Below are 21451 nucleotides of genomic sequence, written 5' to 3' on the forward strand. Positions count from 1 at the left end.
AGGCCCTCTCATCCTTAGCTATGGCAAAACTTTACAGTTAGAACAAGACAGCTAACTTGGAGCATGATGTTTTGGCCACTTCGCCCCAACATCTCTTAGAGGCACCCTATTGGAAAGGGTGGTCTAACAACACTTACTTTAAATGAATATCACCTCAGTCAAGCAAAATAATCACTATTTCAACATCTTTATATATATATATATATATATATATATATATATATATATATATATATATATATATATGTGTGTGTGTGTGTGTGTGTGTGTGTGTGTGTGTGTGTGTGTGTGTGTGTGTGTGTGTGTGTGTGTATATACGTATATATATATGTGTGTGTGTGTATATATATATGTATGTGTGTATATATATATATATATATATATATATATGTATGTGTGTATGTGTATATATATATGTATGTATGTATGTATGTATGTGTATATATATATATATATATATATATATATATATATATATATATATATATATATATATATATATATATATATATATATATATATATATATATATATATATATATATATATATATATATATATATATATATAGTGTCACAACCCCTGGTAAGCCCCAATTATGGGAGGAAGCTAACTGCTTCCATCATCTGTCAATCGGCTCGTCACAAGTGTCCATCACGACAGAAACCCAATATTTTTACTGTTACTAGATCTATACTAGTCTCCCTTTATTTATTTATCAGCACAAATAAAAAAATAAAATAAAAAAGATATATATATATATATCTAACAGAAGTCACTCTTAAAACTATGCTTTTCCAAATGCTAAATACATTTAATTTGTTACATTGAAACTGTCAATCTAGACTTGTTAGAATAGCATGTATTATATATTATTATTCAATTGTAAAATGTTATTTGCAAACTGAAAAGTATTTTGTATGTATTTTATTTTTAAAAATGTACACTATTGTTGTGGAGGACATATTTGAATTAAGATATATATTTGAATTAATATATATATGGCTGTGTGTGTGTATGTTCCAGCATAACTCTGGAATACCTTGAGAAATTTCAACCAAACTTGATACACAGATGACTTACCCTCTAGAAACAAATACTGGGGGGGGGGGGTAAGACACCCCTAACACCCCTTGGGGTGTGTGTTCTGTTAAGAGCCTGTTGTGCCTTAAAACAGCTTCTACTTTACTGACTTAAAATGGCTTCTAATGTACAGCACCGTGGAGTTGCCATGGTAACAGCTTCACAGTACTCCACAAGGAGGCTCTTTCTGGTAAGGGGGAAAATCCAACATTAGAAATTAAGGTGGTATCACTTTTCTTGATGCTTCTGGGGGCACAGAAAAAACATTTGTAACTAATTTAATTGTCACCGAAATCAGGGCTTTTCCTATCTAATACAGGATTAGGATAAATAAATACTCGGGCAGCACCAGGTTATCAGCTAGTTAGAAATAAGGAAGGCAAGGATCTCACTAGCCAGATAGACAGAAGGGTAATATCCTTCCCAGCATCATGACTAGAAAGCTGCCTATAATCCATAATAATTATCACCATAATTTACAGCAGTATAATAATAATGTTGATATACAACTTTGAGTGACAAAAGCCAGCAACTAAATAGCTAAACCTTTGGATACTTGTTCTTCTGGCTCTGGTCTTAGAAGCCCTCTCTTTCTGCCAAAAAAACACTCTGCCTTGATTCCCAAGACTTGTCAATCAGCCATCAACAAAACCACTCCTAATTCTCACTTCACACAGAGAAGCATACAGAGTATACTTGTTTTAAGAGACATATTTGTTTTACTTATTTAATTTTCATACAACATAATATTTTCCAGCCTTCACATGTACAGTGTGAACAGTGTGATTTGAATGGCAGAATAAAAGGGAAATTAGTGAAAGACTGATAAAATGTAAGCATAAATTACAGAAATTAGATATTTCTCCTCCTGCACTAAGCGTAGTATACAAAATTTCTGACCATTTAAAAAAAATTCACCCAATTACAATTCCTACTATACTTTGATTAGAAGAGCCGTGATGGCACACAGGTTAGAATGAAGTATTGTAGGCTAATTCTGCTGACTACCAATGGCCCACAGTTCGATCCTGATCAGCTCAAGGTTGACTCAGCCTTCCATCCTTCCGAGGTCGGTAAAATGAAGATCCAGATTGTTGGGGGAGATATGCTGATTCTGTAAACTACTTAGAGAGTGCTATAAAGCACTGTGAAGTGGCATATTGCTATTTTAGGCTACATGATAATATATCACAAAAATCCTAGAATAAAGTTTATGAAAGTGATATTATACTATTAAGTATTTATTTTACTTCTATAGCAGTGGTTGATATCTTCTCAAAAATGCATTGTATAATTTGCAGAAATCTGCAAATAAAACGAAGTAGCTAAACCATACAAAGCATTTTAAAAAAACAAAGTTTATATACATTTTCTGGAAATTTGAACACTGATTACCCTTCAAAATAATCCTGCATTTGTATAATGCAATGTTCAGTTTGAAAATTTTCCCCCAAATGACTCCATCTTTAATGGGATAGAGAAACAAGCAGCAAGTACTTTTAAAAATATGTATCATTATATTTAGTTATTGCAAAAATATCTTAGGGTTACTCTAAAAATTTAATATTACTATGTTTTCTCTAACATACTCCCCCTTTCTCCCCAGTCACCCATTTGCATTGATTAGAGCGAAATAAAAACAGTCAGGGAGCACAGTTTAAGAATAATCATTTTCTACTCATTTCCATGATGATGATTATTTTCATATTGGCCATCTGTATTACTGGACATAGTATAGAACAATAAGAATAAGCTCACACAATTCTGAGTTTGTATCACATTCTGGTAAAGAGGAACTATATAAAGCATTACTCATTTTAGGCTAAAAGTTGCCAGCAATTTTGCATAAAAACAGTAGAAATTATTCAGAATGATGTATTTTAGTTTTTATTCTGCCTTTAGGTAAAGGTTCCCCTCGCACATATGTACTAGTCGTTCCCGACTCTAGCGGTGCTCATCTCCGTTTCAAAGCTGAAGAGCCAGTGCTGTCCGAAGACATCTCTCTGGTCATGTGGCTGACATGACTAAATGCCAAAGGCACACGGAACGCTGTTACCCTCCCATCAAAGGTGGTTCTTATTTTTCTACTTGCATTTTTACATGCTTTCAAACTGCTAGGTTGGCAGAAGCTGGGACAATTAATAGGAGCTCACTCTGTTATATGGCGCTAGGGATTTGAACCGCCAAACTGCCAACCTTTCTGATCAACAAGCTCAGCATCTTAGCCACTGAGCCACCGTGTCCCTTTATTTATTTATTCTGCACTCTTCCATGCTCCCTTCTCTGGTGGCCCTCCATTCCTGTGAAAACAGGGCATGGAATAAAATATACTTTAAAGTGAATAGATAACAACATGGGGAAATGGAATTCTCTGAAAATAAGCTGGAGACACTTTCTGTGTGTGTAACTTTCACTAATGAAAATAAATGCACAGCTTGCTTCATTGAGGATTTGGAATGTTCATATGTTGCTGGATTGCTTGGAAAAGAAAACCCTAAAAACGTGCTATTTCAATCCAAGCAAGAAAAAAAATGATACTGTTTTCTACAACTTAGTTCAGATACAAAATCAAAATGAGAATTTCCATGTGACTAAATGTGGATAATCTAAGTATGTGTTTGACATGTCTTTTGGCTACAAAGTATAACCCTTTCGTGCTAACATGATTTATCTTTTACCATGAAAGAAAGAAAAAAGTTGTGAAAATATAGCTAATATCTATATCACTAACTAATATCTACACAAACACAGACATGTATATAAATGTAAAACACTTTAATCTCCCTGCCCTGTGTATTCAACTGAGTATTTGTGATGTCTAATAAACAGTGGAAAAGCTGGTAATAATAATATTTTAGTGTAAAAATTAATATAAAAAATCTGTGACTCTACTTTCTTTCACTTTGCTTTACACTGTTTCAATTGGATTTAATTTTTCCTGGTAATACTAAGAAAACTTTTAAAATGGTAATAAATAGCAGAATTAACTGGTGATTTTTTTTTAAATTTTAATGTATTAGGTTAGGTTAGGTTTAGGTTTATTCAACTTGTATGCCGCCCTATTCCCGAGAGACTCAGGGCGGCGAACAACCATGGGGGAAGGGGTACAAATAACAACAATTACAGACAAACAAATTAAAATATAACAACTGTTGCAACATTCGAATGGGGCCGGAAGATTCTTCAGCCCCAGGCCTGCCGGAACAACCAGGTCTTAGTGGCTTTGCGGAAAGCCGGAAGGGTGGTGAGGGTCCTGATCTCCACGGGGAGATTGTTCCAGAGGGCCGGAGAGCCACAGAGAAGGCCCTCTCCCGAGGAGTTGCCAACCGACACTGGCTGATAGATGGAATTTGGAGGAGGCCTAGTCTGTGGGATCTAATAGGTCATAGGGAGGTAATCGGCAGGAGGCGGTCTCTCAAGTACCCAGGTCCAATACCATGTAGGGCTTTAAAAGTAATGACTAGCACCTTGAAGCGTGTCCGGAGCGTAATTGGCAGCCAGTGCAGCTCGCGGAGGATAAGTATAACATGGGTGTACCAAGATGCAGTCACTATCGCTCGCACGGCTGCATTCTGGACCAGCTGAAGTCTCCGAATACTCTTCAAGGGCAGCCCCATGTAGAGCACGTTACAGTAGTCCAGTCTTGAGGTCACAAGGGCGTGAGTGACTGTACGAAGGGCCTCCCACTCCAGGTAGGGAAAATTTGTTTGCCACCCATCTTGCTTCCATTGGAATGCTTAAACAAGTCACATACTATAGATAGGTCCCAGAAACTGTCCTTTGGCCAAATGGCACCTCACTAATACTGTTGATTTATGGGGGTGTCCTTTGCAGGCCCAGCAAAAGGCCAATGGGTCCACCTCTGTAGCCAGGGGGCAATGGCCCAGAAACTCCATCCTGGACCAAGGATGTAGTCACTCCAAGTCTCTGCCTCGGGCTAGAATTATCACATCCCCTTCTTCCTCTGATCAAGCGTCCCATGCACACACAGTGAATCCAGCATTCTCTCCTAGCAACCTTTTTCTCCACTTGTATAACTTCTTCTCCAATCCCCTTCTCCCAAGGCTGCCCCTTTCTGAGCTGCTGGAGTCTGGAGTCCTACTCCAGAGCATTCCAATTTAACTGATTCTGCTGAAAATGCAGAAGGCTACCTCAGTGTCCCTTCGTGTTCAAATTCCAGGGTGAACCTCTAGCCAGCCAGTCAACCACTGAATGCTGGCTAACTTCCCTGTCTTCTTAGCAGTCAGTGTCAAAATACCAGAGCATCTCAGGGTGGAAAATAGCCAGTCAATAACAGCTGTAAGTCTTTGTAGGATTTATAGGATGAAAGAAAAAAGAAGTGCTGAGGGAACAAGGCTATGATATTATGTCAGTTCAATTTTATAGATTTAAACAGATTTATATAGTGTTGTGGCCCAACAGGAGCCATTGGAGCTGCCACCAGCCTCCAACAGCGAGTGGCCCTATAAGTCGGCTTTGGAGGATGTGGAGAACCCTGGACAGGGTTCCGACTCCGAGCAGGGCGCAGAAAGGCTGGTTGGCCACCAAGAGGCGCCTGAGCCTTGGACCAGTGGGGAGGAGACAAGGGAGTGTGATCCAGACGTCAGCAGTGAGTTGTTCCTGGATGCCCGGCACCAAAGAGCTAGTAGGCGTAAGGAATAGTTGTGCAGTTACAGGAGGTAATTGCACTCAGCTGGTGGTAATTAGGCTCCTCTCAAGACTATAAGACGGCTGCTTGTGCACACGCCCCTCTTGCAGAAGTCAACATTTACACTAAAGTGGGAGAACTTGTGGGGCTAGCTTGGCAGGCTGGATTGCTGCCAAGGTTAGTCTGTGTTGGATTGCTGCCAATGCCTGGACTGTGCTGGAGTGCTGCCAAGGGCCTGTCCATCTGTTAATAAATCCTTGAAGTATCTTGGTCTCAGTGTGTTTTGGTGTAGGACGAGGGGGTGTCAGAACATATAGTTATTTAAATTGAACAAACCTTACAATGTTTGACAATAGAATGCTATATATTGCACAGAATAGATAACAAGTCTATTGATTGGCTTACCTGAGAAGAATATGTGTGACCATCGGATCCACAAACCGGATTGGTATAAATTACAGGACACTGTTTGCATTTTGATGAAAGAGAACCAACTCTCCATTGTTTATGACTTAAACCAGCTTCTTTCATCCTGAAAGATATCAAATCAAGTAAGAAATGTATGAAAAGGTGATCAGAGAAGTATAATATATATTTTTAGTATTAAATCATGTCTAATGAACACTGTGTTACCTGTGTTCATACATAATACTAAGCTAGAAGTCTTAAACCACAGTTTGTTGAATAGGTCACAGTGATCATGATTAATGCAATGATTAGCCCTTTTATGTTATCTGTTGAAAGTCACAGAAGAGTGAACACAAGTTATGTGGTGCATCAAGAGTAAATGAAGCCAGATCCAAATCTTAATGGAAACACCATACTTTTTTGTCTTATAAGCTCTTTTGTCTGTTCTAAACAGCAATTTTTAGAAAACAAATCATATTAAAATATCATTTGATACCTAGAAAAAACATTTATGAAACCAGTTTGATAACTACAAGAAATTAGGCTAATGACAGGTTTATCCACTACACTACATTCAAAACAACAAATCCCACTGTAGCTTACTATTATTTGAAAACTATGCCACTTCCTTCGTTAATTTAAACTAATATTTGCATCTTATATTAATATCTTGGCTACTGCGGAGAAATATTTACAACGCCATAAGAAAGATCAATCATTGTCAGGACTGAGTAACATTTAGCAAGATTTAACATCTTGCATAACCACCAGCATTGTGGGGGCGGAGCTGCAGCTGGTGCAGGCGGAGCGTGTTTGCAGTAGCGACTCCCGGTTTTATTTCATTTTATCAATTTTTAGTACGCCCATTGGATCCTTTTTTATTTAATTAACATTTTTCAGTGGAGATAACAGCGTAGGCCGTAACACAGACAAAAGTTTTTGTTGATGCCGAGGATTAAAAAGGCATGGGAAAAAGAAAGAAACGCCATGGCACCAGCCCAGTATCTCTCCCTCCAGTGAAAACAGCAAAACAATCAAAAATTGAGGGGCACTTTCTTGGCAAGAAATCTGTAAGTAAAACTAATCTCCCCACCCCCCCCTATTCCCAACAATCTGGAGAGATTAGAATGGGACCTGCAAAAAGATTTGGCAAAACAGAAGTTACTAGACTTTCCCGATCTGGTGGGGGGAGAACAAACCGAAAGCCAGCTCTTCTCACAAACAACTAGTCCAATTACCACAAGCATTATGGCTTAGTATGTTGTTCCAGTTTGATTTAAAAAACAAAAAAACAAAAAACACAGATCTTGGCCCAAGTCTATGTCTTTTTTTTCAAAGAATTTTTTATTTTTTTATTCTCTTACATACCATTTTAAGTATACATTCACATAATTGTTGTTCTTTACATTTATCATTCTTAAACATTTATTATTCCATTTAATAGGTTATAATGTACAGTTTGGGTTGCTTTACTTGCCATCCCTTCCTCCTTTTGTAACACCTCCTTGTTTTCTCTTTCTTTTCTCCCTCCCTCCCTTCTCTACTTTCTTCCTTTCACTTCTCTTTCTTCTTCCCTTCCCTTTCTCCTACTGCTTCCTCTTTCCCCCCTCCTACCCTCTCTCCTTCTCTTTCTCTCCCTTTCATCCTCCTCTCCTTACCTCTTTCTTCTTTCCCCGTCTTACTTTCTTTCTCTCCTCCTCTCTTCCTTTCTTTTTCTATTATTGTTGGTGTATATTACAAATCTCAGATTATGTTTCCTTGGGATGGTATTTACGCCAACCCAAATATAATTTAGTATCATTTCTTATTCCCTTAACTTCACTAGTCTAGCCTAGTTATGACTCCCCCCTTTATATCTTGCTCTTGAATATATACTTATATATTTAATATTTATTTTGTTTTCCACCCCCCCCCTTTTCCATTTAATAGTGTGTCATCTGGGTACTTTATTTTCTTCCTATTTTCTTTTCTAGCTTGCTTTCTCTAGCCAATCATAAAATCTTCTCCATGTCTTCTCCATGTCTTGAAGTACTCCGATTCCTCTTTATCCTTTATTTGCATTGTCAACCTATTCATCTCTGCACAATCTAATATATTTTTTATTATCTCTTCATCTGTTGGTAGCTTATTCCAATTTTGGGCAAATACAATTCTCGCTGTTGTAGTTACATGTATAATCAAATAAGTATCCTCTTTCTTGAATTTCTCTGGGATAATACCTAGTATAAATATCTCTGGTCTAAATTCTATTTCTTTGTTGTAACATTTTCTTTAACCATACTCTTATTTTAGTCCAATATTTCCTTGTTTCTGTGCATGTCCACCACATATGATAGTATGGACCTATTGCTTGTTGACATTTCCAACATTTTGCAGACTTGTATTTAAACATCTTTGCTAGTTTTCCCAGTGACATGTGCCATCTGTAAAACATTTTGTATAAGTTTTCTTGTAAGCTGTTGATATGATTAATTTATAATTCCTTTCCCATAGTTGTTGCCACTTTTCTAGTTCAATCATATGGCCAAAATTATTTGCCCAAGTTAACATTGTGTCTTTTAACCACTTCTTCTTCTAGCATAGTTCTTAATAGGTGCCGTATTTTTGGAGTAAAAGATGCACCAGAGTATAATACACACCCAGGTTTTGAAGAAACAATTTTATAAAACACTAGGTAGGTCGGTAAAGAGGGAGAGAAAGAGAAAGAAATACAGTAAGTAAGTAGGGAGAGAGAGAGTAGTTAGGTAGGTAGATAAAGGGATAGAGAGAGAGAAAGAGAGAGAGAGAGAGAGAAATACAGAAGATAGGTAGGGAGAGAGAGAGTAGATAAGTTGGTAGGTAGAGGTAGAGAGAGAGAGAAATAGAGAGAGAGAGAGAGAAATACAGTAGATAGGTAGGGAGAGAGAAAGAGTAGGTAGCAGAGGTGGGTTCCTACCAGTTTGCACCTATTCGGTAGAACCAGTTCGTCAAATCTACCGAACCGGTTAGAAGAGGTTCCACCAGTGGACCCGGAAAGCAGGCCACACAGGGAACCTACAGAAGAGGTTCCCAAAATTTTTGAAACCCACCACTGGTCCTTGGATATGATTATTCTACACTATCATGCTCATATTTATAAAACTCAGTGCCTCTATGAAAGGTAAGGATGACTACTGCGTTTGTGGTGCAATCAGAACATTGTGTGTGTTGAAGTTGTTTTAACGCAAACCAAAGATGCCTTTTAAAAAACATGTTTACATCATATTCTTATGCATGCCAGTGCTGTGTGTGAGGTAATTTAAGGTGGTTCTAACAAGTGTCGTCGGCATCTTCATATCCGGTCACATGGGCGGCAAGCCACTCTCATCCAGTCACATGGGCAGCAAGCCACTCCCACAAAGGAGGCCACACCCACAGTGTAGGTTTGGACAATCTGTTCGAGGAGTAAAACTTCTGACTCACTATGAGATAATTAGAAGGCAGTAACGGCACCAAACAGACAGTTTAGCTGCTCAGCCTGGTGAGTGACCGCTGGCTCATCAGTATTGACTGAAGGTGGAGACCTCATTGGTCCAAAAGGTTTCAGAAGAACAAGATTCAGTGTGGGGGCAGCCACTTGAACAGCATGTGCACAGCACCGTATAAAGCAAAGGGAAGACTACTACACTATATAGTTCCCAGGAAAATCATGTTAATGGCGGCAAAACCTAACAATGGTCCCAAGTATGGGTGCCCCATAAATGGGGCAGGGATGCTAAGAATCTCACGGTCCACTAAAAGCATGAACCTAGAATTGAAATGTAGATTTACAGATGACTGTTATGTATGAGCTGGGTTGACAAAATCACAAATGAGGAGGTGAGAAGCCACCTGGGAAAGCAAAGGGAAATCATCAAAGCCATTAAAAAGTGAAAGTTAGAGTATTTTAGACATGTGATGCGACACACAGAAAAAATATCACATATTTCACTTAGTCCTCCAGGGAAAAAATGAAGGCAAATGAGGTCCAGGCAGAAGAACAACATCATGGCTTCAAAATCTAAGGGACTGGTTTGGACAAAACTCAACAGCACTATTTTGTGCGGCTGTTGACAGGATTGCCGACATGATCGCCAACATCTGATAATGGATATGGCACAAGAAGAAGAAGAGCACAATTAATTCATTTTGTGTCAGCTAAATGCCTGTATTTCTTATTTTCACAAATAATTAAAGTTAGAGTGACAAATTTGCATCAGTATAAAGAGTTTTTCTCCCTCTTTAATTAAGCATGTGGGGGATGTCAAAATTTTTAGATAAAATACATATTATAATCAATGTTAAAAACATATATTTAAACACCTTTTTAATTAAATGAACTTTTTTCCATTTCTTCCTTGCCTTCTCTATTAGCTTGAAACTATCACGATCATATTCCTTTAATAAATATTCTAAATATTTCTATATCACAGCTCTATCGGTAATTTACAAACCCTTTAGAAGGAATCATTAAACAATGTTTGGGAATGTTATTTCTATTTTTATCCAAAACTACAAGCCCATTTATATTCATGAGTGAATACAAGTGAAAGCGCTGGTAGACATACTGATTAGTTCAAGATATATATCAATCAGTAAGTACTGTATTTTTCAGAGTATAAGACGCACCGGAGTATAAGACACACCAAGATTTTGAAGAGGCAAATTAAAAAAAAGGGCATGCATAGCCTTTAGGGGGCTTATAGAGTGCTCCTGGGAGGCTGGGGGACAAAAAAACAGCCTGTTTTTTCTCATTTCTGCACTCCCCAGCCCCCAGAAGCACTTTGGAAGCCTCCTAATGGCTCTGCACTGCCATTTTTGATACTGGTTCGCTTCACACACGTCTGCCACGCATTGCTCACGCATGCACAGTTGACTGAAAATTGTTATGCGCATGCGCAGTAACATGCTGGCAATGGCAGAAGAGACCAGGGAACCGGTTCGGGGGCATGGCCAACCGGTTCTGCGACCCAGGCTGAATCACCACTACTGGTTCAGCCGAACTGGGAACAACCCACCTCTGACACATACATGCACCCACACCCACATAAATACCATTCCATGCTGGGAGACGTTTATCCCCATCTGAGCTTACAAACTGCCAATCATGCCTGGATTTGGGGAGAAGGCCCTCTCCTTTCTTTGTGGATAAAAAGTATACAAACTGCGGCCTGTGTGCATGTGCACATGTGCATGCGCACACATGCTTGGCTGCAGCAGTTTGGGGAGGCGAAGAGCTTATGAGGCACTGAATTGACCCCATGTGAAGTCAGCTGGTGCTCCTTGTTCCATTCCCGCCCAGCCATCCTGAATTAGCTTTGCCCAGGGTGCAGCATTCAGCTGGACACGCCTTACCCAGCCACTCCCATATAGTCATGGCGACCCAGCTACTGGACCTTTGAGGGAAACCATAATGCTGATGTGGTCCTCAATGACACTGAATTTCACACTCCTGATATAAAACATTCTTATTTGTTCTTAACTAGTGTAGCCAGACATTGCTTGGGATAGGTCCTTGTCAACTTCCATAAAATTATGTTTGTCTCTGCATAATATTTGTAAGAAATTCCAATGTAACAATTCTAGTTGTACAGTACAGCATTGCACATCTTCTACTAATAACAAAAGTCCTAGGTTTCATTAAAGGCATATACTTTTCTGTTGTGGCCCATCAGGAGCCGTTGGAGCTGCCACCAGACTCTGACAGCAAGGGGCCCTATGAGTCGGCTCTGGAGGATGTGGAGGACCCTGGACAGGGTTCGGACTCTGAGCAGGGTGTAGAGAGGCTGGTTGGCTACCAGGAGGCGCCTGAGCCTTGGACCGGTAGGGAGGAGACAAGGGAGAGTGATCCAGACGCCAGCAGTGAATTGTTCCTGGATGCCCAGCACCGAAGAGCTAATAGGCGTCAGGAACAGTTGCGCAAGTACAGGAGGTAATTGCACTCAGCTGGTGGTCATTAGGCTCTTCTCCAGACTATAAAGGACTGCTTGTGCACACACCCCTCTTGCAGAAGTCAACACAGGAACTAATGTTGGAGAACAGTATTGTGAGCTTGGCAGGCTGGATTGCTGCCACGGTTTATCTGTGATGGATTGCTGCCCAAGATTGTCTGTGCCGGTTTGCTGCCAAGGACCTGTCTGTTAATTAAATGCCGTAACTTATCTTTGGCTCGGAGTGTGCTTTGGTGTGGATGGGGGTCAGAACACTTTTCCATTCTTTCCTTGGTACATAACTTCCATCATCTGTATGCCAATGTATAATCCCACGTTTTTGACATATCAGTACAGAATATTATACTTGTTTATTAAGTCACAAGCACAAATCATTAATTGTTGTATTGCTGTATAAATAAAACACACAAGTATCATGTACCCGGCACAAATCTTTTTAACTCTTACTTCTTCCAACTGCATAAAATTAAAGTTGAGCATAGTTATGCTTTTCAGGGTTTGAGAAGCGAAAATATGATGCCTTGTGGGGTAGTGTAAGAATCATCACAACTGCACCGTTTCAGAGTAATTGGACTAATCAAAGCTAGATAATGTTACCATTGTCACTAAGAAAGTCCTACTCATTAGTCCATTACAAAGGAATTACTGTAAATTTAGCCTATGTGCAACATCACTTCCTGTACAAATGAACACAGATAATAAAACAAGCTTGAAACTTTTCCAAGCTAGCAGATTGGCAGCACAAATTATAAAGTGAAACAGAAAGCTTTCACAAGATTCAACAGAGCTCGTAACGTAAGAATGATTAAATGTTTCTATACACCAAGTACACACCACAATAATGAATCAGACTAAAAATTTCCAAGAGATTCAACTGTGCCAGCTGGGCTTCTTCAGACAGCAGCATTATAATGCAAAATGATGACATTCTAAATAGCCTTGTTTTCAGTTTCTGTGCAATCTGTCTAATGCATACGTTTTAAAAAGCAAGTGAGGCAGGAAGGAGGAGCAACACAGGAGAAGACCGTAATTAAAAAAGAGTACAGCTTCCACGTGCCTGTAAATAGAAGAAGAAATGAAAACTGTCCTAGGTTCTTTTTTTTAATCTAAAGTCAAGAAATCCTAACATCCTTATTTCTCAGCAAGTAGGCAAACCACTTATTAATACATATATAGTTATACCCTTGAATTGATGATACCGCCTTATCCTGTAAATTAAGACTGTAGCTATGAGCAACAACAAAACAAGAAATTAAAATGCATATATAAGAAGAAACACATGCACGCTTACCAAGAAAACTCATATGTTTAAATCAGATGGAAAGATTTATGATCCCTGAATAAAAAAGAGGAAATCACAACTTTCTGATGTTTACATTATCATTAAATGCCAAACATTTCTTTACTTTCTCAAGCACCGCTAAAGCTAAAAACTACGTATTCAAAGACAATACTCCCACAATAAAAGTTAACAAAACTTATGTAGTGCAATTTTAATTTAATGTGCATATTTGATACAACAATCTAAATTTTTGTTCACACATCCCCCAAAGTCATTATAGTCAGGATAAGGATTTAAATTTTACATCATTTATAGTGATATGCATCATTTGTATAATTAGTAAAATAATTACTTAATTTATGCAAATCATCCTGAATGCCATAATTTACAGATTAATGGACATTCTGGTCTAATAGACACTCACCTCCATTCAAGCAAGCCATTATATCAAGGTTTCACTATAACAACAGCACTTAGACTTATATACCGTTTCAACAGTGCTTTATAGCCTTCTCTAAGCGGTTTACAGAGTCAGCATATTGCCCCCAACAATCTGGATCCTCATTTTACCCATCTCAGAAGGATGGAAGGCTGAGACAACCTTGAGCCTGGTGAAGAATTGAACTGCCGAACTGCTGGCAGCCGGAAATAAGCAGAAGTAGCCTGCAGTTCTGCATTCTAACCACTGCGCCACCATGGCTTTTATTGTTTTCTTTTACATTGGGCATGAAAGTTGTACCATAAGAATGTGAAACTTTCTTCAATTGAAATATGAAATCCAATTTTTTCCTGTACACCTTATGTATAATTTCCCCAAAGAGTACCCCAAATGAAGTGGGGGGATACTCCAAGGGAGCTTTCATCCATTGCCATATGAATCAAGCTAAAAAAATCACACTAAGAAATATAACAGGACAAATAATAATATTTTCAGGTCTCCAAAAGTAACAACTTTAGACATGTCCCCCCCCCATTTTTCCCCATGTTCTGAGGAATCCTGAAAAGCACTAAGATGCTCTGAGCTTTTCCAAAGAACTTGAAAGACTTGTAGAAAGTGACGGAACAAAAATCTCCAAAGAATGCCAAGACATTCCACCAAAGCATAACATTTTCAGTCAATAAGACAAACAAACAATGTTCAGTCAGAGGACAGAAAGAAGCAGAATGCCAGAACAATCTTTTGATAACCCTGATTCGGCAAGAAAGGTAGCAGAGAGAGACAAGGATAACGGTGGCTATGAGATTGAAAAATAAGACTGTTCCTAATAAGAAGGTCCTTGGGAGTTTGATCCAAAGCGTCAATGGGCTGGAGGTTCCCATTTTCCCCATGTTGAATCCGAATAATATGCTGACATGTTTACAAGCAGGCATTTGAAATAAATCTCCCAACTAAACTCTACTAAATATTAGTAGAAATATTGCATTAATTAAATGTACCATGCAATCCTTTAATAATAAAAGTCATGCGCTATTTACCTTTACTCTATCCTTACCTGTTCTGACCCCCCACTTCGTACGGTGAGTCACGCCGACACAAGATGACTGTTAGCCAATTTATTCAGATAATTAACTCACAGACAAGACTTTGGCAGCAACCCAGACTTCCACATGTAAGAAATACACACAAGAGCTTCTCCAGCTTTAGTATAACGGTTGTGTCCTGCAAAAGGTCTCCTCCCAAAGTCTCTTCTTATATACTCTCTTGGGAGGAGCCTAATCACAACCACCTGGGCCCAATTATCTTCTATGTCTCCGTAATTGCTGCCGGCACTTATCAGCCCGTCTCTGCCTGGCGTCCGGGACCAACTCCCTTAGCTCCTCCCCACTGCTCCAGGGCTTGACGTTTTCACCACTGCTCCAGGGCCTGACATCAGGCACAAACTCCCTTTGGCTTTCACCGCTGCTCCATGCCTCAGCCTCCTGGTGGCCAACCAGCCTCTCTACTCCCTGCTCGGAGTCTGAACACTGCCCAGGGTCCTCCACATCTTCCAGAGCTGACTCATAGGGTCCCTCGCTGTTGGAGTCTGTCGGCAGCTCCAATGGCTCTTGCTGGGCCACAACACTTACCTTACCTTTCCTCTACCCATATTCAACTTACCAACTCACCTAAAACCTATTCCTAAATGGACATATTTAAATAGATTACCAGTTACATCTACCTTGTATTTTCTTGTACAATAATAACAAGAGAGCAGCAAAACCTAAACATACAATAATCAATGATTTTACAAGCTTACATTGATGGCATAGTTATTAATAGGAAAAAAACTTGAGTTAGTGGAAGAAGCGAACAAATTCTAGCTGAAAAATGATTATATAGTGCAAATAAGAAAAGAAAGATGTTTCTATCTAAATTACTGCCTATGCAGGACCAGATGAACTAATTATACTTTATTGAGCCAAGGTGGCGCAATGGTTAAATGCAGCACTGCAGGCTACTTCAGCTGACTGCAGTTCTGCAATTCGGCTGTTCAAATCTCACCGGCTCAGGGTTGACTCAGCCTTCCATCCTTCCGAGGTGGGTAAAATGAGGACCCGGATTGTTGTTGGGGGCAATATGCTGACTCTGTAAACCGCTTAGAGAGGGCTGAAAGCCCTATGAAGCGGTATATAAGTCTAACTGCTATTGCTATTGCTATTGCAAGGCTACAGTAACAAAATCTTGTAAGTCTGAAACTTTCCATTACCACTTTTAACTGTTTCATTCTTAGGGTGGTCATTCCTGTTCCTTTCTCTGAGCATTAAGTCATTGGGGGCTCCTGCTTCTCTTATCTGATTGTTCCCTTGGCAACATCTCTTCCCCTTGTTCCCCAAGATCATCCACACATTCCATTATAAAATATAAGAGCATATAATAAGTCATTCATTACCTAAGTCATATAGAAAAAATATTATTTTAAAAATAGTAAAGAATATATAACACTATATGTTGCAAGAATCTATTTAAATAAAGAATATATTTAAATAAAATTGGACTCAATCCAGCAATTCTTATATTTTGGCTTGTTTTTCCCAGGAAATTCCAGAACACTACGTGGGAAGATCTTGGAAAAGATAATCAAGCAACAAATCTGTAAACAGCTAGAAGCAAGCAGAGACGTAACCAGAAGCCAACATGGGTTTATCCAAAACAGATGATGCCAAACAAATTATTTCATATTTTGACAGTGACTAAATTAATGGATCAGAGAAATGCTGTGGATATAGTACACTTAGATTTCAGCAATCCATTTGACAAAGTAGACCACAACTACTGTAGCTAGAAAAATGTGGGATAGATAGCATCAATGCCAGATGGATTTGTAACTGGTTGACAAACTGTACTTAACATGTAGTCCTCAATGGAACTACATCCACATGGAAGGAAGTAAATAGTGGGGTACCTCAAAGTTCCGTTTTAGGCCCAGAACTCTTCAATATCTTCATAAACGATCTAGATGAGGGAATAGAAGGAGAATTTATCAAATTTGCAGATGATACTAAGCTGGCAGGAATAGCCAACACCTCAGAATATAGGTTCAAATCCAAAAGGATCTTGACAGACTTGAACACTGGGCCCTGTTTAGCAAAGTGAAATTCAGTGTGGCTAAAGTAAGGTTTTTATACTTATGCAAGAAAAAACAACTCCACAGATATGGACTAGGTGAAAAGTGGCTTAATGCCAGTAACTATGAGATTAGAACTATGAGAGTAACTATGAAATTTTGGAGTCCAAATGGACAATCACTTAAATATGAACCAGCAGTGTGCAGCAGCAGCCAATGCAATCTTAGGCTGCATTAATAGAAGGATAAAATGAAGATCACATGAAACATTAGTACAGCTTTACAAAGCTTTAGTGTGGCCGTATTTAAAATACTGTGTCCAGTTTTGGTCACCACAATATAAAAAAGACGTTGAGACTCTAGAAAGAGTACAGAGAAGAGTAACAGGGATGATTAGGTGGCTGAAGGTTAAAACATATGAAGAACAGTTGCAGAAATTGGGTATGTCTAGTCTAGTGAAAAGAAAGATTAGTGGAAACATGACAGCAGTATTTCTATATTTGAAGGGCTGCCACAAATATGAGGGGAGAAACTATTTTCAAAAGCATTAGAAGGCAAGACAACAACCAATGGATGGAAACTAATCAAGGAGAGAAGCAAGCTAGAATTAAGAACAGTGAGAACAATCAACCAGTAGAATTGCTTGCCTTCAGAAGTTATAGGTGCCCCATGATTAGAAGCTGGACTGGAGAGCCATTGTATATAGTTACAGAGTCCCGTAGACATTATTTTAAAGCATGCTTTCTTTCAATTCTTAAAAACAAAATATTTTACAACACTTGCAAATCTTTTCCAAAGGGCTATGCTGTATGAAATCTCTGGGAAAATATACAGAAAAGTATCAGCATTCTAATGTCAATCCATGTTATTCTATTAGGAACCTCAGATTAAATTATCTAGTGTCAGATATGAGCCAAAATAAATGCTAAATAGGTACCACTTTGGCGGGCACATTAATGGGTATATGTAAGAAGACTTGAACCAGGTTCCCACTGACAACAGTACTATCACCTGCTGATCCTTTCAACCTGAAAACACTTTAAACAGTGCCTCTGACTCGAATGAGCCGAAGCATCTTATTAGAAGTATTACCTGCTTCTTAGATAAAATATACTTTAGATACAATAAAAATAGCAAACAGTTTTCTCGTTTATCAATAAAATAGTGGGTTCAATCATTTCTATTTGGCTGCTCTTGCCGCACTACCAGAAGCTAGCATCTACCGCTCCATTTACAGTAGCATATTTAAACCAAAACAATTAATCCTCTAAATGATTGCTGTGTTATTATTGAGTTCTTCTGTATTCTTTTTCTTGATGTTCTGTATATTCTATAACCCTTGAATATTTCAGTGATCATAGTTGCTAATCATACTAGATTGTGTTATGGATTGTTAGGTTTGAAAGTGAGCTTTGTATAGTATTAAGTTTCTTTTTTAAAAAAACTGTTAGAGTTAGAGTTTTATTGATTTGTATGCCGCCCACTCCCGAAGGACTCTGGGTGGCTTACAATAAAACAAGGGAGGGGGGATAATACACAAACAACATATTAAAATATACAACAGTCACAATTTCCGAGGGGCTGGATATTTCGAGAGCCCCCCGGCCTGCTGGAGCAGCCAGGACTTAACGGCTTTGCGGAAGGCCGGGAGGGTAGTAAGGGTCCGGATCTCCATGGGGAGATCGTTCCATAACATGTTCAAAATGTTAAAATGCAACACCCCCCTCCCAAATTAACAAATAACAACAAAGATGGACATAACATTTTTGAAAAAGTGCATTAAAGAGGACAAAAAATAAAAACACATATATAAATATTACACCCCCCCCCCTGGATTATTACTGATAACTATATTGCAACAATGTTGACTCCCCCCCTCTTGAGAAGCAGGCCCACAATCTACAAATGTCTGCATCTATTTACAACCAACTTAACTTATCATCTATCTACTATATGTAAAAACAAAATTCTTAACAGGTAAATCAGCAACAAAGTTAAACTTCAAAGCCCTCTGTTATTTAATTGTATTTAACTCATAGAAGGTCTACAATGGCTTATCTACCACAAGTACTACAATCAGCCCATCTGGGATCAAATAATAATAACAACAGCAACAGCAACAACAACAACAACAACAACAACAACGAAAGATGCTGGCAGCAACCCATACCAACAATCGGCGCCAGTCAATGATATTTGTGATACATTTTAAAATGTTCATTGACTGAGTTTCATGTTTAATGAATAAAAGAGTTAGTTAATAATAATAATTAATAGTAATACTAACAACAACAACAACAACAACAACTACTACTACTTTCCCTTAAGAGTTTTAGTGGAAGCTTTGCCAACAATGTCTCATTTTCCAATTGAATACATAAAATATACAACATATTTGTATATAAATATATTTATTTATAAATATGTACATGCTATCAATATTTCGACCACATCCATTGTTGAAGCAGTCTCACTGTGAACCAAAGTGTAAAGTCTCTTGTCAGTTGTTCTCTGTTTAGGTGTAATAAATCCATTTTTCACATCAATCCATTTTCTCAGGAAAAGGCAGTCCAAATTCTTTTATAAATTGCATATAAGTCCATCTTCTTAAGAGAGTCATTCATCGAATCTGCTAATTACATTAAGTTTGTAAAATCCAGATCACCTTCAAATTTCTGCAGCAGGTCCTATGTTTTCCAGCCAAACTTCTCCTTCAAATCTTCCAGCATGGATTTAGACTGCAGTCCATTCGGTTGTAAGTCTGTCTTGGCTGTGAGATGCTTGGTTTGAATCTGGTTATTCTCTGGTTGTTTTGAAACCCATGGAATTTTATCAAGTCTTTTACCAAAGTTGTCAATTTGAACTTGTAAACTAAAAAAGGGTGGGTTTTTTTCCTGTGAAGGTAGCCCACCAGGCTTTATCTTTAACTTGGTGCATTATTTGCATCTAAACTTACATAGACAAAAAAAAAAACCACACAATTCCTTTCAAAGACAGAAGGGGAAAATGCACTGTAACAAAATGGCCGCAAAGAACATTAAAATCATATTTTTTGTCAATGAGGGTGTGAAGAAAAAAAGGAAAAATTCCATTGAAAATTTAAAAAGAAAAAATCCAGATGAGAGCTTTTTAAGTGTTAAATCCTATAGGGAAATCCGATATTGATGTGAATCCGATATAGATTGTCAGTTTCACTGCTCAGAAACTTTAGCGTCTACGCAGAAAGTAATTCAAAGCCAAAAAACAAACAAACAAACAACAACAAGCAGGAAAGCAAGTTGCTTTCCTTCTATAGTATTAAGTTTCAATCCAAGGATAGAATCATAATAAATTGATAACGACCATGCTAATAGAACTGAGTTATATAAAATATTTTTATTAGTTTATTTCTAGTTATAAATGAGGTAAGGGAAATGGAGGTAGGAGGGAATGGTGGCATTATCTAAATCACTGTTCCAGTCTTCCCCTTAATGAGATTATATAGAAACTCTGTCAGCCTTTCATAGGGCCCTAAAAAACTAGTTATGTTCCTTGAGCCTGGGATGCTGAATATGTCAACAACCTCATTGCCTGTGTCAGGGTTCCGATGGATGCCTTAATTAAATCATGAGCCTCGAGCCAAGCCCCAAAAGAAATCCAGTTATTTATTAGGAGCAACATGTCAGCCCGTACCCAAGGGAAGCCAACTCTGACCCCATGTAATTTACGGCTCAATTATGACCCTGTTTCCCCCTCCCAATAGGGTGTATCATAAATCACATTCTCCAACGGAGCACTTTGGGGGGCTGTAGATATCATTCCCCCCTTCGGCAGCTGTGGGTAACCTGGGATACCGCCTTGAGAGAGGTAAGTCTGGAATGTGCATCTGTCTTTTGCTGCCGTGCCGTTTCATAGGTTAACCATCCCCGCTTTCCTATGGCAACTTGAGAGCAGGCCAGGAATGCTTTGCCAGTTGATACCAGTGGTGGGATTCAATTTAACAACCAGTTCTCTGCCCTAATGATTTCTTTCAACAACCAGTTGACCAAACTGCTCGGAAAGTTACCAACCTGTTCTCCCGAAGTGGTGAGAACTGGCTGAATCCCACCACTGGTTGACAGCCTGGCTATATTGCTAACTAGACAAATATTTGTAATAATGTAATTTGGCTGTTTTTATTGATTTAACTGCATTTACTGTTTTAAAATGTTTTAATATTTTTACCTCTAATCCATTTTTTTGAATTGTAAGCTGCCTCAGACTCCTTGATTCGGATGGGATACCATAGAAATTGAACAAACAAGCAAAGCTAAGAAAATTAGCACCATTCTTTTTTCTGTACTATTTCCCCAAAGAACCCGTATACTTTACATTATATTGTACTGTAAACCAAGATGCCTAGAGTTGAGAGATAAGCAGAATACAAATGTAATAAATAATAAATAAATAAATAAAGTTACAATAACAATACTTTATAAAATACCGGTTAAGTAAGTTATATAGCACTACTCCAGTTTTAAATTTGCATGTCAGCATTCCAAATATCATGCAGAATTAAA

At 38.4% G+C, this 21451-nt stretch overlaps 1 protein-coding gene across 1 annotated transcript in view; it reads right to left on the bottom strand.

The window, feature by feature from the left end:
• The window catches only part of SPOCK3 (SPARC (osteonectin), cwcv and kazal like domains proteoglycan 3), a 139592-nt gene that overhangs the window by 50956 nt on the left and 67185 nt on the right, over nucleotides 1-21451 (bottom strand). Inside the window, exon 5 of the mRNA XM_087724689.1 lies at nucleotides 6136-6262. Coding sequence (XP_087580815.1) covers nucleotides 6136-6262 — 127 coding nt within the window. The remainder of the gene's footprint in view (nucleotides 1-6135; nucleotides 6263-21451) is intronic.

The sequence above is a fragment of the Thamnophis sirtalis genome, unplaced genomic scaffold (assembly GCF_051295495.1).
Source record: "Thamnophis sirtalis isolate CommonGarterSnake01/CBP01778 unplaced genomic scaffold, rThaSir2_p1.2 scaffold_10, whole genome shotgun sequence".
Lineage (NCBI taxonomy): Eukaryota > Metazoa > Chordata > Lepidosauria > Squamata > Natricidae > Thamnophis > Thamnophis sirtalis.